The sequence below is a fragment of the Felis catus genome, chromosome D1, assembly GCF_018350175.1.
Source record: "Felis catus isolate Fca126 chromosome D1, F.catus_Fca126_mat1.0, whole genome shotgun sequence".
Lineage (NCBI taxonomy): Eukaryota > Metazoa > Chordata > Mammalia > Carnivora > Felidae > Felis > Felis catus.
In genome coordinates, this window is record NC_058377.1 from 11762611 (window position 1) to 11785860 (window position 23250).

At 44.8% G+C, this 23250-nt stretch overlaps 1 protein-coding gene and 1 non-coding gene across 14 annotated transcripts in view; both read right to left on the reverse strand.

Moving 5' to 3' along the window:
- Window positions 1-9791: 9791 nt before the first annotated feature.
- Window positions 9792-9895, reverse strand: LOC111556786. Its single transcript, XR_002736514.1, has one exon. It is a non-coding gene; the product is annotated as a U6 spliceosomal RNA (small nuclear RNA).
- A 3295-nt stretch (window positions 9896-13190) lies between these two features.
- Window positions 13191-23250, reverse strand: part of USP28 (ubiquitin specific peptidase 28) — a 67993-nt gene continuing 57933 nt past the window's right edge. For 8 of the 13 annotated variants that reach the window (XM_011286351.4, XM_045038316.1, XM_045038315.1 and 5 more), the window contains 10 exons: window positions 22927-23121; window positions 22259-22398; window positions 21928-22113; window positions 20807-20902; window positions 19939-20117; window positions 19750-19828; window positions 18846-18925; window positions 18178-18301; window positions 16054-16249; window positions 13191-14428 (listed from right to left, as the gene is read on the reverse strand). In XM_011286351.4, the coding sequence (XP_011284653.3) occupies window positions 14253-14428; window positions 16054-16249; window positions 18178-18301; window positions 18846-18925; window positions 19750-19828; window positions 19939-20117; window positions 20807-20902; window positions 21928-22113; window positions 22259-22398; window positions 22927-23121 (1451 nt within the window). In that variant the 3' untranslated portion in view covers window positions 13191-14252. Of the gene's footprint in view, window positions 14429-16053; window positions 16282-18177; window positions 18302-18845; window positions 18926-19749; window positions 19829-19938; window positions 20118-20806; window positions 20903-21927; window positions 22114-22258; window positions 22399-22926; window positions 23122-23250 lie in introns of those variants that run through there. The other 5 variants (XM_023239114.2, XM_023239113.2, XM_023239116.2 and 2 more) reach the window with 3 other exon arrangements.

Sequence of the window (23250 nt, forward strand, 5' to 3'; positions counted from 1 at the left end):
GTCAGTAGAACCCTTTCCCTTCCTTATTCTTTACCACCTTCTATATATTTTCCTCATTTGGGGGTGGTAGTCGCTGTCCCAACTTGATAAGGATTTGACTATCATGGTGATATAGTGATCCTAATTTGAGAATGAAAAATCAAGGCACAGTTTTCTAGCAAACATGTTTCTGACTTAGATTTTACTTGTATAATATGCTTTTAAACTCATAACATTAATTATGTACTTGATTCATTACTAAGGAAAATATATTGCAAAATTGGCTCCATCATAGGAAATCTAGTGTGAATAGCCACTGCAGATATAAATAGAAATGCTAGAGAATATGCCTTGGCAAATGAAAATGAATTATTGGCCCAGGATAGCCTCTTAAGATAGGAAGCTTCCTTGTTTGTGTTCATTTTCTGCCTCTGGCACACAATTTGAAGGGGAGCTTCACGATATATCTTCGTGATTTTGTCGATTCCTTTTTTTTTTTTTAAGTTTATTTATTTTGAAGGAGAGAGAGTGCACGAGCTAGGGGGGGCAGAGAGAATCCTAAGCAGGCTCCAGATTGTCAGTGCAGAGCCTGATGCGGGGATGGAACCCACGAAACATGAGATTGTTATGCCCAGAATTCGTGATCCCCAAAGACCACCAGGGAGCCGAGTCGTATGCAAAAGCAAAGAGCCTTTATTCGAGATAGGTCTAGCTCAATCCCCTACCTGCACTAATGCAGTGGTGAGACACCGGAGAGAAAGAGAGCGGGTTTCAAAAGCACAAAGGTTTTATAGGGATCATGGCCTTAGCCGATTGGCTGGGGAAGGGTCGTGGCCTCAGCCGATTGGCTGCCAAAGTGTGGTCCCAGATCAGCAATTATCAGCGTCACCTGGAACTTGTTAAAAATGCAAATGTTGGGCCTGGTGGTCACAGACCCACTGAATCAGAAACTCTGGGGGTGGGGCTCAGCAATCTGTGTTTGAACAAGTCTTCCAGGAGATTCTGATGCACCTGAAGTTTAAGAACCACTGTGTCTGAGGTTGTTTAACATGTTTGGCCTCAGTGTATACAGAACGTTTCTCACTGGTCACCTATTAACCATTGGCTGTCAGTCTTGCTGTGCTATATAAATACCTAGCACCAAACACCATCCCCAGAGACTCTGATTTAATTGGTTTGGGGAGGGGTCAGTTATTAAAATGCTCTCAGGTCATTCTAAGCCTGGACAAGGTTGAGGGTTCCTGCCCCTGGCCCCTACCTGAGAGAAGCCCTCCCTCTTCTACTCACAGTTTCCACGCCTCTCACACTCCCCTTCCTCCCACCTCAGACTTCGGAAGAATGCATCAATCGGTAGCCTGCTTTCTTAGAAAACATAAGTTACTCAAGGGGGGGATGCGTGGTCTGAGGTTTGAGCAGGAACTTCTTTCTGCGGCCATGTCAGGGACATAGTCACTAGTCAGCCGGCCTAGGTCTGCTCTTTCAAGATCATGACCTGAGCTGAAGTTGGACGCTTAACTGACTGAGCCACCCAGGTGCCCCAGTTTTGAGGATTCTTAATATCCCAGAGGAAGACATACTCTTGTTTCTGCTATGTTATGGGGCTGTGAGCGGTCAGCTCTGTCTTCTCAGCATGAAGTTAAGAAATAGTGTGAATGAGTAGTTGGATGAACAACTATTCTGGTTTGCCCAGGACTGGGCACTTTCAGTGCTAAAGCTAGGAGAGTCCCAGGCAAGCCAGGGCAAATTGATTACCCCAGAATGGCTGTGCCTAAGATCTACCCAATGTGGGCATGTACGTGGACAGAATTATCAGCTTCTCAGCAATGTCTTCCACTTCCACCATATGCAAAATCACGTTATAAATCCTTCAAAATGGAACCCAAATGTCAGCCGAGCTACCCAAGTTGTGGCTACAAATAAAGTCCCCTTCACAATGACCTGGGTGCCTTTGCTTGTCCCACCTCCACTGGCAGGCCCTCAGCCTCATTACCCACCTCAGGTCTTCCTCAGGCATTCGTGCAAGTCCTCAAGGAAGAGCCTCAAGCTTACCCATAAACCTGTCTGTCGGCTGAAAGCACCCTGCACCTATTCCTCTCACTGCCATCTACAGCCCCCACCCCCGCTCCCCTACTCAGTCTAAAGGGTCCACGATTCCTGCAGAAGAATAACTAAAGGTGCTCACTCCCAGTGTCCGCAAAGAGGTCACTTCCCCAAGCTCAGAGGCATGCAGGATTGCTTGCAAAACGGAGACCCCGCTCCCCAGCACTGGTGCTGCGCTTTGCCTGCTCAGCTCTGGGGCTGCTTGTGCTCAGACGCCTCCCATTCTGGACAAAATGGCCCTGGCTTCTTGATAGCCGCTGCTCAAGCAAGAACACACACACACACACACACACACACACACACACACACACACACACACACACACCAACACAAGTATAAACAAGTTTGCTGGCATAGCCCAGCACAGTTCCCTCCTCAGAAAAATAACACGGGGTTTGTCGGTTTGTTTTCCTGAGGACATGAGTCAGCCCAGGTGCAACTTCATCTCCAGCAACTTTTTTTTTTTTTTAATTTATTTTCCAGTTAGTTACCATACGGTGTAGTCTTGGCTTCAGGAGTAGAACCCAGTGATTCATCTCTTACATATGACACCCAGTGCTCATCCCAAAAAGGGCCCTCTTAATGCCCGTCACCGTTTACCTTCTTACCCAGAGTGGGGTGCTCTCTGGGAGTCATGGTTTCTCCAGAAAGCTCCTTTCCCTTTTATATGTGTCCTTTTGTGAATGTCCAGTCAATGTACACAAATCCAAATGACTCCTAGGTAAATACATTTCTGAGCATAAAAGGGCAGTTTGCACCAGTTGTATTCTGGCTTTCTGTGGTTCCAATACCAATTTCACCAACCTGAGGTGGGGTAATCAATTTGCCCTGGTTTGCCTGGGACCCTCCTAGCTTTAGCACTGAAAGTGCCCAGTCCTGGGCAAACCAGAATAGTTGTTCACCCAACTACTCATTCACACTATTTCTTAACTTCATGCTGGGAAGACAGAGCTGACCACTCAGGGGTGAGGCTCAAATATCCACGAGTTATCCTTGGATCTTTACAGGATCTACAAGATGGATGCATCTCTTCACTCATCCATCTGGTCATTTATTCAGTCATTTAACAAATATGCACGGAGCACCTACCATATCCTTGGCATTGTGCTAGGAACCAGGAATAAAAAGGTAAAAGACAAAATTTATCCCTGCCCCTCGTATAGGCAAATAGGGGAGACAAATACTAATATGAAATCACTTAAATAAAGGGAAATGGTAACCACAACAACCCTTACAAATTTGGAAAGGTATGTGCTTCTATAAGATCACGCAACAGGAGAAATTGTAACCTAGCCGGGGAGTCCCGCATGGATACCCTAAAGAAGCAATAATTGGGTAAAAGCTGAAGGACGGACAGCAGTTCTGGTTGGAGAAAGAAAAATGTAGAAGGCAAGGCGAGTGAGGTAGGAAGCAGCCAGACTTGCAGAGCCTACAGGTCATATTATGGGACACTGTCTCTACCTTCAGGACCACAGGAAGCCAAGCATGTGGCCAAGAGTTGGAACTCAGCCCCCAGGTGACCACAGCTGTACCTGCTCCCTCTCCTCTAACACCTCACCCCCACACAGTTTCCCTGATCACACGATTGTGTAGGGAGTAAGAGTTTACAGAACACTTCCACGTATCTTGGTAGTATTATTAAACACATCTTGAGAGGTTTTTTGGAGGTTGGGAGAGCAGATATTATTTGGTTTGCTAATGAGGAAACTGAGATCCAGAAAATTTAGGCAACATGCCCATGGTGAGTAATTACCTGGTCAGGACTTGAACCCAGGGCTTCAGCATCAGGGCAGTCTTTCTTCACCCCATCCTGTTGCTTCTTAAAGTTGGGTTGCTGAGATAATCCACCAGACCAAGGGAAAAATTAGCAATGAAGCAGAAGGAAAAACCAAAGAACTACAAAGAAAAATCTTGTCCTTTGTGCTTTTGTTGAGGCCTAAACATAGGGTTTTTACTGCCAGGTGGTTCACCTGTTCCTTCTGGTGGCTCCCAGCCTTTGTCCCAATCCCATGTTTGCAGGTGCTAATGGGATATTTATCACCAGTGTGTGATCATGTCCTCCAATGGAAACACACACACACACACACACACACACACACACACACACACCCCACACACACTAAATATTTGTTAAGAAAATATTTTGTCTTCCTAACTTTCCCTATCAAGGACACAGCAGCATTTTTTAAATGGGGATGAGAATTGTTGATTGATTCCCAAATAATCAACAGCATGTCATTCCCAGACAGGGATGTGAATCCACTTTTAGAGGAAGAAGATGCTTTTCACTTAAAACTGCCACTGTTTTCATCTACCTACTTTGTAGGGAAAATAATGAGAGATAAAAATAGAACTAATTAAGTCTTGGCTTCAACTCAGCCTTTTCTCATGTAGACTTGCAGCAAATTATTCTAACATGAAAAACACTTCTTTATTGTGGCTACACATGGAGAGGTGTGTTGTCATGTGTATTAGAAACAGCAAAGGACACCAGTCAATCGGAATTTCAAGTCAAAAGCTTTTATTATGTGCCCACACTGTAAGAAAGAAACTCAGGGACTCACCAGATTTGATGCCTCAGTGCCATCCTCCCCACCAGCCTGCCTTTGGGTCTGAAAACCTCGCCATCAGCAGACAAGGCATTCCAGAAGATCCCTATTAAAATACTCATCTGGGGCTCAGTTAAGCATCTGACTTTAGCTCAGGTCATGATCTCACAGCTCGTGGGTTTGAGCCCCACATCAGGCTCTGTGCTGACAGCTCAGAGCCTGGAGCCTACTTCGGATTCTGTGTCTCCCTCTCCTCTGCCCCTCCCCTGCTCACACACTCTCTCTCTCCTTCAAAAAAAAATAAACGTTAAAAAAAATTTTTTTTTAATACCCATCTGTTACCCTTCTGGGCCTCCAAGACTCCAAGACTCTAGAGGAAAAAGTCCTAAGGGAAGCCAATGTGGGTTAGACACATTTGGGGATGGGAGAGAAGTCAGAAGTAGTTTCATGAGCTTCTGGACAGGAGATGTGTCTTAGCAGCCAGGATGAGAGCAAAGGACACTCAGAGTTAGGAAAATGTTTGTAGTCACTGGCTTCAAACATAGAACCAAAGAAACTGGAGGTCACTTTCCACTCTACTGATTGATGGATTTATTTTTTAAGCCATTCTTGCTATTTCATCCACATTTATAGAATGTAGATTAGACTTCTCTGTTGCTCAGAATTTTTAACAAAGCCTCAAAGTCAAGTCCCATGGGTGCTACGTGCCCCCAATTCTAAAGACAGGGGCTAATACACACTGCTTCCAAGAAAGGGCCGAGCGGGCCAGCGCCACACCCAACAGCCTATATAAATGAAGCACACAGATTCATTAGGTGGATTCCTGGAAGGGAATTCTTAACAGTTGGTGGGGGGCGGGTATGGTGATGCTCTCAACCCTTCTATGTGAGAACAGGGTGGAGATGGACCTCGAGAGAACCATGTAGAGATGGGAGTTGTTTCTAGCAGGGCAGACAGTACCTGAAACACACCCACCCCACCCCTGCTGAGCTGCAGAAGCTCCATAGGCCCACGCCTGCTGCCCTCAGGATGGTGCCCAAGAAAGTTCTTGAGAAAACCTGACCTGTGTTGCAGAGGCACAGAGAAGGGTGCCTGGTACCCAGTGAGGGCAGTCTGAATCAGGAGGCTGGCCAGAGCGGGGCATGACGGCAGCACCTGCACTTGGCCTCTGTGGGGCGGGTGGTGAGCTTTCCACAGCCCAAGTGGATGCAGGGGAGCCAGTCTGGGTGACACTGTCCCAGAGCACTGCTGGGAGGGGCGAATGACTTAACCAAGAGCTTAGAAGGTCTGTAAGTCAGCCAGGAAGTCCAAAAGCCACATCAAAGGACAGTGCGGAGGTTTCTACAGGGTTGTCTGGAGAACACATAAAATACCTCACACAAGAGCTAGTAATTGCATTCCTGACCTAACAAAGGACATTTGAGAACCAGGAGAATATTACTGTTTTTTGTTTGTTTGTTTGTTTGTTTTTTAAAGTAGACAACATCCCTTGCCTTCTCCTATAAAGCCTCCTCCCTCAGGCACTAGGGGAGCCAGGAGTTGGGGGTGAGGAGAGGCACAGAGCAGGGGGGAGTGGAACAACATCCTGTGGCCCCTTCCTTACTGCTAGCCCCTGACCATCGGGCCAAGGCCTGGACTAAGGTGAGGCGAGAAGTGCCCAAAAAACGAATGACCGAACTGGTCTAGATGGGTCCAGACTCTGCAATACATGCAAATCTTTGTTTTAAGGCTCCCACATGACAGTACAGCTATGCAATCTTCCTGAGATGCTGTCAGGGGCAGGGAAACAGGATCCATAGGATCATAATGGAAGGTGGCAATGGAAACAAAAAGAAAACTATTGACTCCCTGTACCTTACCAAGCTCAAGCTTTTCGATAACACAATTAAAGAAAAAAATGTATCTAAAACAGGAGAAGAATCAGGCAGAAGACACTGCAATGTTTCTATCCAGCATGAGGTCCGATCCCTTCAACATTTCTCTCTGCCAGTCAGATTGGCCAATATGAACACTTCCACTTGCCAGAGACCCATAACCCTCTGGATATCTACGTACGCCCCAATTATTTAGAACCGACCTGTGAGCCCTGCACAGGTCTGGCCAGCCCTTAAAATTCTCATCCTGGGGGCGCCTGGGTGGCGCAGTCGGTTAAGCGTCCGACTTCAGCCAGGTCACGATCTCGCGGTCTGGGAGTTCGAGCCCCGCGTCGGGCTCTGGGCTGATGGCTCGGAGCCTGGAGCCTGCTTCGGATTCTGTGTCTCCCTCTCTCTCTGCCCCTCCCCCATTCATGCTCTGTCTCTCTCTGTCCCAAAAATAAATAAACGTTGAAAAAAAAATTAAAAAAAAAAAATTCTCATCCTGTGACAAGTTTCCCCATGAGAACTGCATCCAGGGCTCTGCTCACACTGAGTCACTGCTACATCTATTTTGTCCTTGACTCTTAAAACATTAACTACGAGGTAAGTATTTTCCTGTTTCACAGACCAGGAAAACACGTTCAGCCAGTATTTGAGCTCAGGTGTGTCAGATTCCAGTGTCAATATTCTTTCCATGAAACATCTTCTTAGAAGAGACACTGATTCTGCCGTGATTTGTGAGTCAGGAAAGCTGGAAACCTATGCAACTCAAGGAGGAGATCCAGCTATTCCTTACGCAGGGACAGTCAGGGTGACTTAGTGAATGACCATGCTACTTTCTGGTCATAACTGGGAATTCTGTTCTTACTATTAAAACCTGCATGGTACATTGAGAAGACCGTCTTCGGCATGCAAGGACACATCTAGCCCACCATCAGGACTCTAGACAGAAAACGGGCCACCCTTCCATGTCTGCTTTAGCACTGGGACCAACATACATTCAGTTTTGAAGAATGACTACTGCTGGTTCCTAGGCACCACTTTCATGCCGACATATCAATTCCAAGCCACCTACATTCTATGGAAGGTCTAGCCTCTATTCCTACTCAAATATTCCTGTTCGTTGCTTATCATCACAGTTTCTGGTCCACCTGATGTAACAGGAGCAATCAGGCTTATTATCTTATTTTTGACAAGGGGAGAGACCAGGTCTCTGTCCTGTAGTACCCATTCACCTGCCTATAAATGGTCCACAGGAGGTCGAGAGGTCATCATAACCTGCGAACAGCCTGATGGGCAGTGCAGCAAGCCACAGTGTTGAAAGGAGGAAGACATGGAAAAGGTCCTGAAAATCTCTTAAGCCAGTTCTACTCGTCCTTGCAGTAGATTAATAGTTCAGTTTATTGTCCAACAACTTAGAAAGAATGCGGGAAATCTTTCTTCAAGGTTCAGAAAAAAGTACTATAATGACCAAATAGCTGAGAAGCTGAGCCTACGAGCAAACTTTAGGGAACTGATGTGTTTATGGGAATTAAAAGGAAGGTGAATTACAAGAACTATATTTTTGATATCTCTATCAGAGTCGAGTTCAACATGAGGAGTGCCAAAACACATTCGTCCAGAAAACATGAAAGCCTGTAAACTCTCACTGAAGGAGGTTCTAGAGCTTTTTTTGTAAGACCAAAGAATTTGGGGTGTGGGCGACAATGTAAAAGCCACTTCCTTAGCAGGCACAGATGTTCTTTGAAGGAGTGGCTCTCAGCTGTGCCTGTACATCAGAATCACCTGTGATGCCCTTCTAAGCACAAGCAACGGGGTCCCAGCCCAAATCTAACAAGTCAGGATCTGCAGGGTTGAAGGCCAGCTGCTGTTGTTTTACTGTGACACAGCTGATCCTGGACTGGCAGCCAAGGTTAAGAACCACTGCTGAAGAGCTTTCCATTAAAAAAACAGACACCCCCCCCCCCCCCCCCCCCCCCCGCCCCGGGGTGCCTGGGTGGCTCAGTCGGTTAAGCCTCTGACTTCAGCTCAGGTCAAGATCTCACAGTCCGTGAGTTCGAGCCCCGCGTCAGGCTCTGGGCTGATGGCTCAGAGCCTGGAGCCTGCTTCCGATTCTGTGTCTCCCTCTCTCTCTGCCCCTCCCCCGTTCATGCTCTGTCTCTCTCGGTCTCAAAAATAAATAAACGTTAAAAAAAAATTAAAAAAAAAAAAAAGCAGACCCCCCCCTCACCCAACCCAAACAAAAAAGAAATGTAAACAAAAGCAAAATGTAGTTCCTTGAAAAGACCTAATAAGCCCCTGAAAATAGTGACCAGAAAAAAAATACACATCACCCAGTTTCAGCATCACTAGAACATCATAGATGCTAGGGAGGAAGGAAGGAAGGAAGGAAGGAAAGGAAGAAAAAGGAAGAAAGGAAAGTGGAGGAAGGAAGGAAAATCATGAGGTATTATGAACTTTCTGCTAGTAAAATATAAATTTTAGATGAAACAGGACAAATTTCTAACAATTTTCCAAAATTCACACAAGAAGAAGTAACCCAAAAAATCCAAAAATGCTGTAGGTATCAAAAAGACTGCTTTACCATAATGAAAAGCACACCTACAAAAACATGTAATTCTAAGCTCAGACGATCTCAGATGAGAGAGCATTTCCCAATTCATTCAATAAGGCCAGAATAATCTTGATACTAAAACCCTGACAAGAATGTAATAAGAAAAGTAAAGGCCAGTTTTTCTCATGAACATACATGCAAAAATCCTTAACAAAATATGAAAAATTCCATGTACGTATGAAAATATGATCGCTGTCTTCTGGCAACACATGGTTTAACACTTAAAGTAAATAAACATAATTCACACATGAACAGAATAAAGGAAAAGACCCACGTAATCATTCCAATAGATCTAGAAAAACACATTTGATAAATTTCAACAGCCATTCATAATTTTTTAAAAAACTCTTTGCAAAACAGGAATAGAAGGAATCTTTCTTTACCTAATAAATGGAATTTACAAAAAGCCTACAGCATACTTAATGATGAAATATTGAAAACTTTCCCCCCTGATATTAGGGGAAAAAGAGGCCCAGTATCACCACTTCTATTCAGGATTGTACCAGAGGTCTTAGTAAGTGTGATCGGGCAAGAAAAATAAATGTTGCAAGGACCTGAAATAAAGACATAAAAGCCATCATTCACAGACAATATAATTGTGCACAGAAAAAAAAATCTTTACAAAAAATTACTGATCAACTATTAGAATTAGCAACTGAACTTATCAATGTCATTAGATACAGAGTAGATATAAAAATATCAATTTCTTTCTCAAATTTGGGCGTCATCCTTGTGCAGAGGCCGTGCTAATCTCGGTATTGTTCCAATTTTAGTATATGTGCTGCCGAAGCAAGTACAAAAGCATCGATTTGTTTTTAGATGCCAGCAACAAAACAATTAAAAATGTAATTCCAAAAATGACAACACTTACAATACCTTGAAAAACATCAAAGATCTAGGAATCAATTTATGGAAGATACGGAAGAATTTTATACAGAAATTAAAGAAAACCTACATAAGCAGGATATACAATGTTCATAGATTAGAAGATGTCAATTCCAAATTATCTATAGTCACTGTAAACCTAATCAAAATCCCTGGAAATCTGTATGTGTGAAACTGACAAACTGATTCTAAAATGTATATGGCAATACAAAAGATTAAGAATAAACAAGATGATCTTAGGACATTCAAAACTGGATGATTTATTGTACTGGAAATCAAGATTCATAAAGCTACACTAATTGAGGCAGTGTGATATTGCTACGAGTAGACAAACGTACCAATGGAACAGGTAAAAGAGCCCAGAAACAGAACCCTACATAGACCCGTGGTTTATGACAAAGGCACAGTACTGGGAAAAACACAGTGAAAGCTACTGGGGTCAGTCAGCTAACTGGGAAATGTCAAACAGCAAAACTTCCGGGAGATAACACAGAATGTCTTCATGACATAATGATTTCCTCAACAGGGCACAATACCGTTAACTAACCGTGATGGGAAAGACTAGTAAATTGGACGATGTTAACAATTTGTTTTCATCAAGCCATCAGGAGCAAAAAACCAGAGTGGCAGAAGATACAAGCAATGCATATAAAAAGTTTCCGTAACTGGGTTTTTTTTTTTTTACAGTTCTTACACATCAATACGTTAGCAAGACGGTAAATCGAACAAAACAAGGAGGCAGGAGACTTAACTAGGTATTGCACAAAATAGCCAAAGGCCAATAAGCATGTAAAGAGATGCTCAACATCGTTAGTGTGCAAAGGGCAAATTAAAACAGTATTGCACATCTACCATAATGGCTATAATTAAAAATACTGACAAAACCAAATCTTGACAAGGATACAGGGTAACAGGAGCTCACCAACTACCACGGGAGTTTCAGTTGGCATAATGGCTTTGGGAACTTGTGGGACAGTGCCTAATAAAGACGTAGCCATCTATCCCTGTGACCCTTTGTGACCCACATGCCCTGTGGCCCAGTAATTCCACTCACAGTTCCATACCAACAGAAATGCATTCGTGCGTGCATGGAAATACATGCACATGCATGCTCCTGGCAGTGTTAGATAGTAGCCAAAACCTGGAAACCAAAATGACAATTAGCAGAATAAACTGCAAGATAGGGGCATGCAAAGAAATACAGTAAACCAAGCAATGAAAATGGATAAACTACTGCTACAATGAATCATTCCTTCCATCCCATCTCTGCTATACCCCAGCCCTTCATTCAGTCCTTGCCTCTGGTTCATTCATTACTTCAACTATTCTATGTACGTACTTCACGCTTCTCTCTTGAAGCAGGTAGGATAAAAATGCGTTCATACACCTTGGAGTTCTGAAAGGAGCTAACAAATGCAAGCAGGGGAGGGCTGCAATTCCAGCTAGCCAAAGAAAGCCTAAACCCAGTCTCAAGGGAATTTATGCTGAGGTCAAGTGCCCTGACCAAACCCTTAAATCGTTCTGGGTAAGGGTCAAATACATTTCTTCCCTCTCTCCTCCCACCACCTTCCTGGCCCTCATCCTGCTTTTTCACAATCCTTTAAACATGTGAAAACCATTCTTGGCCTGAGGCAGTTTGTGGACCCCTTAAGAAACCAGGCTGTACCCAAAGCACCCAGTGAAAGTGAGTTAAAAGACATTACTCCTCTGCACCCCACTGGGTGGTTTGGGTGGCTCCAAATGACAGAAACTACCCCACACCAAACATACAAATGTCCATCTGTTCCTGTCTTGGTCGATTATAGACTCCCAAGAACTGACCAGAAGGTAGCACATGTAGAAAGGTACAAACCAAAAGATTTTACAAGACCGCCAAGGACAGTTGAACGGTTGTTTAAAGCACAGGCTATGCAGTGAGACTGCCAAAGGTTCGTGTCCTGGCTCCAGTGCCTAAAACATCTATGACCTTGGACAGACCAGTCCCTGTCATCATCCCAGGGCCGTTACAGAAAGTGAAATAATACAACTGGGCACAGGGCTCAATGATGACAGAGATTAAAAAGTGAACAGCAGGGGCGCCTGGGTGGCTCAGTCGGTTGAGCGTCCGACTCCGGCTCAGGTCACGATCTCACGGTCCGTGAGTTCGAGCCCTGCGTCAGGCTCTGGGCTGATGGCTCAGAGCCTGGAGCCTGCTTCCGATTCTGTGTCTCCCTCTCTCTCTGCCCCTCCCCCATTCATGCTCTGTCTCTCTCTGTCTCAAAAATAAATAAACATTAAAAAAAAATTAAAAAAAAAGTGAACAGCAAACTGTGGCCCCCAGAATTTTAAACAGTGAAACAAATTAAAGGGTAAGAAGACGGATCAATTTCCCATGAAACCACGATCCTCGCATTGAGCTCTGAAACACAAACACAGCTCTGAAATTCTGTAAAGGACTGCCTACTGTTAATTTAGTCAAAATGTAAGAAGGTCGGCTTTAAGCGAATTTTTTTTTAAAATGCCTTTTATTTTAATTTTTTTTTTAACTTTTATTTATTTTTGAGACAGAGAGAGACAGCATGAACTGGGGAGGAGCAGATAGAGAGGGAGACACGGAATCTGAAACGGGCTCCAGGCTCTGAGCTGTCAGCACAGAGCCCGACGCGGGGCTCGAACTCACGGACCGCAAGATCACGACCTGAGCCGAAGTCAGACGCTCAACCGACCAAGCCACCCAGGCGCCCCTAAGTGAATAATTTTTTTGCCTTCTAAATTACAAAGTAGATACACTTTGTGCAGTGCAACTAGCAAAGGGGGTGTGGGACACCAGCCACCACTAGGGGCTGCTCAAGAATCCGCAAGATTCTCAACCCTTTCATCTGCTTTTTTTTTCTTTTAAAGAAGAAAAAATGAAGCACCTGGGTGGCTCAGTCGGTTAAGCGTCCAACTTCGGCTCAGGTTGTGATCTCACAGTTGATGAGTTCGAGCCCCGCTTTGGGTTCTGTGCTGACAGCTAGGAGCCTGGAGCCTCCTTCGGATTCTGTGCCTCCCTCTCTCTCTGTCCCTCCCCAGATCCTGCTCTGTCTCTACCTCAAAAATAAAATATAAACATTAAAAAGAACCTTTTTTTTTTTAAAGAAGAAAAACTGGAACGTGACAAATGCTTACTGAGTTCACTGACTTCCAGAAAATGTGTGCTTAAATGAAGGCCATCCTGGACACCAAAGGTACAACAGATACTTTTATTGCACATTTATAAAATCTGCATAGTTGTATCGAGTGTTCTTCCTGCCCACTATTCCCTCATTAACGTTAAAATTTGGTTAAAACACAATATCCAATCTGGAGCCTTTTAAAAATGGTCAACAGGGGATAGTTCTCTCTCTACATATACATATATATATTCTTTTTTTTTTCTTTTTACAAACCCTCACCCCTTATTTTTTTTTCAGAGCACAAAAGGGGAGGGGCATCCAAACGTTCTTTGGGGCCAGCAGCGGCCTCAGACACCTGCTGTTGACAGTTTTCGGATGCCAGAAGCTTTTACTGAAATCCCAAGGCTCTCCTGTCTTAGTGACGGTTCACAACGCCATTCAGTCTAAGGTCCTTACTGCTTTCCTTTCTTTCACTCGGGACTGAGTGTGAGGTTTTCTGGTTTATTTAAAAAATATAAAATGAGAGAGAGAGAGAAGAAAGGAAAGGCAGTTTTCTTTTGACTTTGCAGCCCTTGCTGCCACGTGCCCTTAGGTTTCTACCCACACGTGAAGGGCGGTAGTTCATTAGCAATGCATTTTGTCTTCTCCCATCAAGAGACAGGCGAGGCTCAGAGCTCTCATCTCTTGCCATTTAGAACTTTGAAATGTCATCTGTATTTGATAAAATAACTAGTAGCTGTTCATCTGGTTCAGGTTCTGATGGATCACCCTTCTATTCCACTGTCAAAAATATTTATGCCTGCAGGATAATTTTAAAAGTGGCAAGAGAGTTACAAAAAAGCTCGAGCATTCGAACACGCGTGTAGGTACAAGAGGCATTTCAGGTCTTGTGACGTAATTCGATACCTTAATACAATGGTTCTTGTCTTTTGTGATGAAATTGCTTTTATGATTCTGTACCTAAAAAGTGCAATTTTATTTTCAATCCTTCTTTACACGCAGAGCATGGTTGGGGGCTGGATCTGAATCTTACTTTCCCACCTAATTCCTTCCCCAGGGCAAACACTGTGATGACAGACTTCTGTGCAACAGGCAGGCAGCCACGGACCAAAGCGGGCCTTGAACATGTGGGGGCTTACTTCACTGTCACAGTTGACACCCCCTGAATTGACTCCATGACAGCTGCAAATCGGCTACAAAGGTCATAGGGAGAATTGGGTCGAATAGTTGGAGGCTCCTTCAGGACAATGATTTCCGCAGAAGGATCGAGAAGCCTGGGTAGGAACTCCCCTAAGCACAGCTGTAGATTTTCTGTGGAGGGAAAGCAGATGGTTACATATACAGCTCAACAGATCTCTGAGTAAAAACTAGTTAAGTCTGCAACTATATGGGAAGGTCTTCCACAGAGTCCATCCATCACCCGGCCTCGAAGGTCACTGCATTGTGCTGGCCAGCTAACAACAAATAACAATTCCTTTAAGCCGAACCAGGAGCAAAGACTACTTGCCAGATATACCAAAGAGGGAGGTCACTGCTTTAAGCCGTATGATGGGTGCCAGGATAACACTGCCTATTCATTTCACTGGCAGGCCTTCTAATCTACCATCCGTCTAACATTTGAAAAACTGGACAGGCTACTCTCTACCATAAATAGAATGGTGTATTTTCTTTCGGTGATTAAAGCATACCAATGTGCACACATGGCATTAAGTAAAGGCATATATCTCTCTCTCTCACACACACACACACACACACACACACACACACACACATATAGACATAGTCTAAAGAAAAACCCAAGGGGCGCCTGGGTGGCTCAGTCGGCTAAGCGTCCGACTTCGGCTCAGGTCACAATCTCACGGTCCGTGAGTTCGAGCCCCGTGTCAGGCTCTGTGCTCACCGCTCAGAGCCTGGAGCCTGTTTCCGATTCTGTGTCTCCCTCTCTCTCTGACCCTCCCCCGTTCATGCTCTGCCTCTCTCGGTCTCAAAAATAAATAAACGTTAAAAAAAATAAAAAAAAAAAAGAAAGAAAAACCCAAGATGTTAAAAGGAAATTCACATTAATACTGTAAATGTAAACACTTCAATAAGTCAATAGAATATCTTTACATCAGTGAGAAACTAACCAAGAGGCTTCATATTAGAATACATACCAACTTTCTAAGTCTACCAAACTCACCTAAAAATGACTAGTTATAAGTTCCCCTCTCCAAAATGCTTTGGACGAGCAAGACTATTTCATTTGTTATCCTACTAATCTCAAGGGCATCACAGTTAATAGTGGGTGTTCTGTCTTACAACTTCAAGTCACAGGAAAATTGAGTTATGGCACCATCAGGTAATCAAAGTGCATAAACATTTTGATTTTTAAACTATAAAATTGGAGTTCAGATTTTGACAGATGAAAAAGTAATGGAAGTCTGACATCCCTGGAGACGAGAAAATTTTTTAACAGGACTTCTGGGCTGTTTGTGAAGTCTTCAGCAGCCACAGAGGAGGTGAAGGAAGGTTAAGAGGGACAGAGGCCTAGGATCCTGTCCCTTGTTTCAGTAGAGCAGAGCCACTTCCAACCAACTTCGATGTTTCGATAATCCTTTAAAAAGGTTTGATAACCAGTGCTATTGAGTAAAAGCACTGTAATTTCTAAAAGTCTCAAGAGCCTTAGAAATTATTGCAAGTGAGGGGGCGCTTGGGTGGCTCAGTCAGTGAGTGTCCGACTCTTGATCTGGGCTCAGGTCATGATCTCACAGTTGTGGGAGTTCAAGCCCTGCATGGGGCTGTATACTGACAGCAAGAAGCCTGCTTGAGACTCTCCCTCTCTCTCTGCCCTGCCCTGTTTGCACTCTCTCTGTCTCTCTCAAAATAAATAAATAAACTTAAAAAAAAAAAAAAGAAGAAGAAGAAAGAATTTATTCCAAGTGCTAACAACAACATACCCGCAATATCTTGTCCAAGGTAAGAGCACCAATGGTTTCTCATGATCTCAATGGCATGTAGGTCATCCTTGGAGATGTCATTATTAATGATAAGGTGAATGCAGGGAATGATCAGCTCATTCATCACATTAATGCCCTCTGTTACAGAGTGGTCGTCGTTTGTTTCAAAGAGAGAAGCTGCCTTGGCATTCAGCTCCTATAGATAAAAGGCAGAGTGGGGGGCGGTGTCTGAAAAGGATAAATACCTATTTTAGAAGAGCCTAAACAAACGGTTCCCAAACTTTACTGCATATTGGAATTTCCTGGGAATTTTAAAAACTACTGATGCCCCATCCTAGATACGCTGATTTGACTGGTATGCAGGTGACTGGGGCACTGGGATTTTTAAAAGCTCCCAAGGCGATTCTAATGTAGCAAAGTCTGTGACCCACTTACCTAAACTTACAAGTCCAGGTCTTGCTTAACACATGCTTCCACTAAAAGGCCTATTCAATGGCTCTCGATCTCCACTGAGCACCACAATCACCTGCAGAAGACATGCTGATGCCCTGGGCCCCTCCCCAGAGCCTCTGGTTTGACAGTCCAAGGAGGGAACGCTCCCTATGTCATTGTGATGCCTGCTGAATGCTGAGAGCCAGTGATGGAAAGAACCCAAATCACTGTTACCACCCACCTGCAGAAGCTGAGTAGGACATGCAAACTGTATTTGGTGATTTCAAACATAAAAGCATGGCTCTAATAAAATTCAGATCCATCAAATCTACAAGGCCCTTCTTTTAGCTTCAAAATGCCCTGCCACAACCTATAACTGATACGGAAATCAAGGTACAAATCAGAAAATGAAAATCTTGAGACGAATACACATCATGACTGAATCTCCTCCATCTGGTAGTAACAAGGCAGTGGCAGGAATGCTGGCCCAGCTCTTCCCGGGAAGGGCAATCCTGCTGGGTGTCAGGAAGACAAATGCAAGCTCACAATCAGAAGGCAAGCCACCCCTCTACAGATCTCTGAAGGACGAGCACTATATAAACCCTTGGATAGGCAGAGGGGATATGGGTCTGCCATTCCCCAGGACTGCCAAATGCAAAACAGGCGTATGACAGTGATATTAACAGAACAGCAGGACTAATTTTTTTTTTTTTTTTTTTTTTAAGTAGACTTCATGTCCAGCACAGAGCCCAACATGGGGCTTAAACTCACAACCCTGAGATCAAGAGTCAAACAGTTAACTGAGCCACCCAGGTGCCCCAGCAGGACCAATTCTTATAATTTGTATCTTTAAAAAAAAAAAAACAAAAAACAAAACTGCAGTCTCGGGGCACCTGGGTGGCTCGGTGAGTTAAGCGTCCAACTTTGGCTCAGATCATGATTTCACAGCTCATGAGTTTCAGCCCTGCATCGGGCTGTCGGCTGTCAGCAAGGAGCCCACTGCGGATCCTCTGTCTCCCTCTCTCTCTGCCCTTCCCCTGCTCATGGTTTCTCTCTCTCAAAAATAAACATAAAAAAAAGGGGGAGAGGGAGGAGGAGTTTCTTAGAAATCACCAAATTCTCATCTTTTAGCTTAGCAGGGAACATAGAAAAAACACTGCATTTCTTCAAGACACATCTATTACAGTCTTACGATGTGCCAGACACAGAGAAAACAGCTGAATAAGAAAAGGATCTGTGAGGGGTGGCTCAGTGGGTAAAGCATGTAACTCTTGATCTCAGGGTTGTGAGTTCGAGCCCCACGTTTGGTGGGGAGATCACTTAAAAAAAATAAAATCTTTACAATAAAACACACAAAAAGAAGTAAGAAAAGGGTCTGTGTTCAACGAACTCACAATCCACTAGAGAAGCAATGCAGTAAACCGTGTAATGCAGGTGTGCATAGAGGGCACAGAAAAAAGGATAACTGATTGTCATCCTAGCTTCTCTCGGGGGTTGAAGAAGAATTATATTCATTTAAGTGACCTAAAATAATCTGGCTCAGTGCACAACTACTCCTAACAGTTTAGAAAAATCTACAACCTACCCAAGGTTATTTTGTTTTTTAAGTCGTATTTCTTCACGGCTTCAAGGAGCAGAGGTAAAGACAAGAAAATAATAAAAATCATAAGGCTTTACACAAACAGTACAAACCAGAAGGCACTTTCGTCGGTACAAAGCGATGACGGATTCCTTCACCCCCCGGCGGGGCCCCTTGGTCAGCAGGGCGGCATTGCTCTGGTAGGCATATACCAGGTAGGAGAGTGCCTCTTGGTACCTTAGAAAATGGTGGATAAATGACAGCTGAGTGCTCCTTCTTTCTCCAAAATCTAGGGCTCAGGCCTCTCTGTTCCCCAGCACAAAAATTTCTGTAGCTCCAATTATGGAAAAATAACTGTCCTAAGGACAGAGGCAGCGTGGGATACTCTGACTGCAGCCAGTCTCTGCCCTTCTACAGACTGGCCAAGAGACCCAAGGCCAATCGTGAAACTTCCCTGGCTTTCCATTTTCTTCAACTCTAAACCAGAGAAGGGGACTGCATGCTGACTAAGGTCCGTGACAACTCTAAACTTCATTTTCTGAGTTCATCTTTATCATAGAGAAAATCTGGCCATTACATCTTTTCACCAGTGTATCTATCACTACGTAAAGGATGAAAAACCACATGTGATGGTTAGTAAAACATTGGGAAAAGCAGAGGTGCCCTGCCACGTGGGACAAGGGAGGGAACACATGGCTATGGTTCTCTCTGTTCCCGGGTGGCCATCAGCAGGTAACAGTGCCCTGACCAACAATCCGAGAGACATAAAAGGCCAACATACTTTCCTTTTTGGTAGAGTTCCAGACCCGTGAGGAGATACACAGACACCTTTCGAAACAAACTATAATCCTCATGCCACTTCTGCAAAGGAATGACTACCGTTAGCGATGATGGTCACCAGGAACTTTCTCTACACTTCCCACCACACTAAGTTTTAAACTCTATACAAATATTTATTGAGCATGTATGGCCAGGCACAAACACAACAAACACAAAAGCTTTTCGATAATGATGTGTTCAATATTTACAACAAAAGCCCACTGCTGACCTTCATTTTCAGTGAGCTATTACTTCCCGAGGAACAGAAATATTTATTTCACAGGAGCTTTAGAGTTTATTATTCTCATTTCCAACACCCCTGTCAAAGTCCTGCGGTTCTGGTTTCAACAGATGCCTCTCAGGTTCTGACAAAACCGTGCGTGTGCAGGGGACACGGAAGGACAAGGCTGTTCCAGTCATTCAGAAGAGCACTTGAGCTCAGTGGGGTGCAGTGGGACCCCGTTAGGTGTCACAGAACACTGTTTTCCTTCTAACACACTGCTTTTTTGGGAAATTTGCAGTTATGTATGCATTTTTACGCACAGAAGTTTCATTTGGAATACAGAAATACCAGCAAACAGTATTATTTTACAAGAAACCAAACCATGAATCAAGAATTTTACTTCCTGGGTCCAAGGCTGGAGTAGGTATTAAACGGTAAGGAAGCATTAATTTACTCCAATAGAAGAATCGAACAAAGAAACCACCTACTCTGAGGGTTAGATCTCATTTATCCATTGGCACCCAATTGTGGGTTTTTTGGGGGGAGCGGGTGGAGGTTAGTCAGTCTGTGATAACACAAAATTGTTACGTTTTGCCTCAAGAGTTGATGTTTTTGTTTAGCACACTTAAAGAGGAGACTTCACCTTGTACTCTTCCATATTCATGTCCTCTGGACCAATCTCCTGCAGCTTGGCCTGCGCCACCTTCATGATGCTGATGGACCTGGGTGGGCCGAGGTCAGAGAGCAGTGAGAGGCGTGGCCTTCCCAGCAGGGGTGGGAGGGGCTCGCGCCGGAAGCGGTGGGTGGTGCGCCTGCGCGTTTCCCTCCTCACCTTTCATCGTAGCTGAGATTTTTATCTGCAAACTGTTCCAGGAGGGTCCGTTCCACCACCCTCTTGGGCGCCTCATTTTGGAAAAAGTAGACAAGCACGTGCTGGAGCCGAGGGTCGCTGTGGGCCGTGGGCGTCTCCTTGGCCAGCTGGTAGAGCCTGGAGTACTCTTCGTGGAATGCCTGTTGACGACAAGGTCGGCAGTGAGCAGGGGGGGCGCTGTGGCCTTCCGCTCACACAACCCGATGCCTACGTTAGAGAGGTGTTGCAGAACTCCAAGAAGACTTGAAGGAGCTCCTACTGGGGAATTACAGAGGCAAGTGCGGAACCTGGGACTTGTCTGCCTGTCACGACGGCTAAAACTCGCCGTGGCACCGCAGACGCACTGTGCTCGTAAGAAATTTGTCTCTCGCATAAAATTCTAAGGAAAACGAGTATTTCGTTCTAATGAGTTTGGGCGTATCCTGGAGTTCCAAGGACCTGAATTTTAAAAATTCACATGAATGCAATTTATTCAAGTACCTTATGTTTTACTCAGGTACCTTAAAAAGCAGGGCCTGCTTTCTTAGATCATCTTCTATCATGGCCCTCACACCACAGAGGCAGCTCTATTAATGGAGATCACCTAAGGACCACGACCGGCCCTCCAGGCTAGTTGTGATCCAGTTGGGCACAGCTTGCCAAGGCTGCGTTCACCCCGAGAGGGGGCGCTGTCGGTGGTGCAGTACCGGAAGTGGAGTTTTAGGTGTTAAAGAAAAACACACTTCATCCCATTTTTTTTTACCATCTAATAGAATTACGGCTCCATTATTATGATACTTGTGGTGTAAGGATATTAGATTAAAAAAAAAAAAAAAACAAACAGAGGTACCTTAATAAGCCCTGCTTCAGACCCATCTCGGTCAAAGGTCTGACGGGCTTTAGCTATGGCCAGGATGACCCCTTGCATGGCAGGGCTCAGCATCACCTACCACAAGAAGGCACACAACACGGAGAGAAAAAGGAGAGAAGAAAAGTTCAAAAGAAGACTGAGTGACAGAGAGGCGAGTGGGCGGCTGAAGCGAAGCAGGGCAGCGTGCCCGTGGCCGGCCCAGATCTGCACACCTGCCCCCCATGCACACCCACAGCCCCGTCCCTGCACAGCATGTCGGGACTTTGCCCAAGACAGGCTGTTCCTATGTATTCTAATTTTGCGGATGAACTAAGATGGATATCTGAAAATATCTACAAATGGCGACTGCTGAAGAATCAAGTTAAATTACAGGTCTCCCAGGGGAAGTGTCTGCAGTGAGAATTCCAATTTTGTTCTGTAATCTGGGTGTGTGTTCCAGTACACAAATATTCTAGAGTTTAACTAAAAATGTTTAAATGTTTTACACTTAAGACACTCAAAATTAGGCGATATGCTAATATGACTTTATAAAATCAAACGCTTTCAAAGATTTCGAGGGACAGGGTTCATGACTGCTAATGTGCAGTGACAACTCCAAAGGGGATGAACCATAAATAACGTGGGATCCAAAGCTTCTTCCAAAAGCTTTGGAATCAAAAACAACTTCGATTCACATTTGTTTTGCTCACTATACACCATTGCAAGTTTGATATTTGGGCAGAAAAAAATGGGCTAATACTACCAAAGACAAAGCCTCCTAATTGAAAAGGCCATTTTTTTTTTTCCTCATAATACCAAAAAAGGAATTAAACACTACCTTTCTGAGCCACTAGACCCTGCAGGGGCCTCAGTGAGTATATGCCTGGGTAGATACACACCAGGGGCAGCGGACAGCAGGCAAAAGGCTCCAAGGCTCTCTTTTAAAGAACAGTAGCTAAGGTCAAAACCAGATAGGCCCTCTTGTTCGTTAGTTGTTTCAATTAGGAATATTTGTTTCAATATGAACTACTGCCAAACACCTTAAAAAAGTAGATTCGGTCACATGGGGAGGCAACAGAAGAGCAGCGACACACAGCTGAATCCTGCACTCATCGCTGTACCTCCTCATCATATCCATCTGCGTCCGCTCTAACCAGAATCCTTCCCACACTAGGAATCTCGACTTCAGAGGCCTCAGAGTCAGGCTGGGCAGCAGACTCTGTGTCACCAGCCTTTGGGGGCTGCTCAGTCTGCCCTGCGGGGTTTGTTTCCGGGGACATGGGCTTCTCGGGCTCAACTTCCTGAAGCTGTGGCAGCAGGATGGGGAGAAAGAGTAAGAGAAAACAGGAGAAATAAAGAGGGGGTGGTTAAACGGAGCAGAGACACAGAATAATGGAAAGGTGGGGAACGGTGGCAATTCCGGCTGGCAGCAGGCGCCATCGACGTCCTCACCTCGTTCAGCGCGGCTTCCACGCCGCCCCGCTCATAGGCGTGTGCTGTGTTGGCAATCGCCTGCGCCGTCTGCTCCTTTGCGATCACAGCGTGCTCAGAAGACAAACAGCGGACCCCATGGGAAGAGGCTACTGAGGGCTCTGATAAAGAATGGCACAAAGGAATCAGCATCTGATGATAAGCAATGTCTAGAACACTCTGTAAAAAGGCAAGCAAAACAGACACGGAGTTTCATTTACAGCCCTTCTAATGGGCCTTTAAAAAACTAACCCTGTGCAAATTTCCCCTCGGAACTAGGGACTCGAAGAGGTATCTACTTCAACGAGAGCCCACAGGTGGTTCTGTAGAATTTAATGTGCTCCCAACTTTGTCCTGTTTCTTGATGTCGAGGAGCCTTACCACAAACTGCTGCTGGTTAGAAGAGAATGCCCTTGGAGAACCCTCATTAATCCCATCATACCTTCTCCTACAACCCAGGAAACATTGAAAACTGAACAGACTGAAAGTACAGGGAGCTGGTCTTTCTGATATTCTTTTTGCTCATCAGGAAAGACATTCTGAAGCCACAAGCTGTTCTGTGAGGTTGTGCAATACCCACGACATGTGAACTATACATCGTGCAGACTGGATGCTACTGGATCACTGGCTTGCGTGCCCTTCACCGATACCTGGGGATGTGGAGAAATCCTGGGACACTGAGCTGCTGGACGATTCCATCTGAGGGATTTTGCAGGACTGTTCTTCTTCCCACTCCTCGACCTCCTGCTCAAACCTCCAGTTATCTTCCTGAATGTAATGCTTCAGTTCAACAGACAGGGCATCCACTTCTCCCAACATCTGATCTGATTCAATTGGGGCTGCCTCTGAGTCAAGCGCAAAGACAGAGTTAAAAGAGAGTGCCATCCAGCAAAAGGTCACCAGGAATCAGAAGGTCCTTTCTAGGGGCACCTGGGTGGCGCAGTCGGTTAAGCGTCCGACTTCAGCCAGGTCAC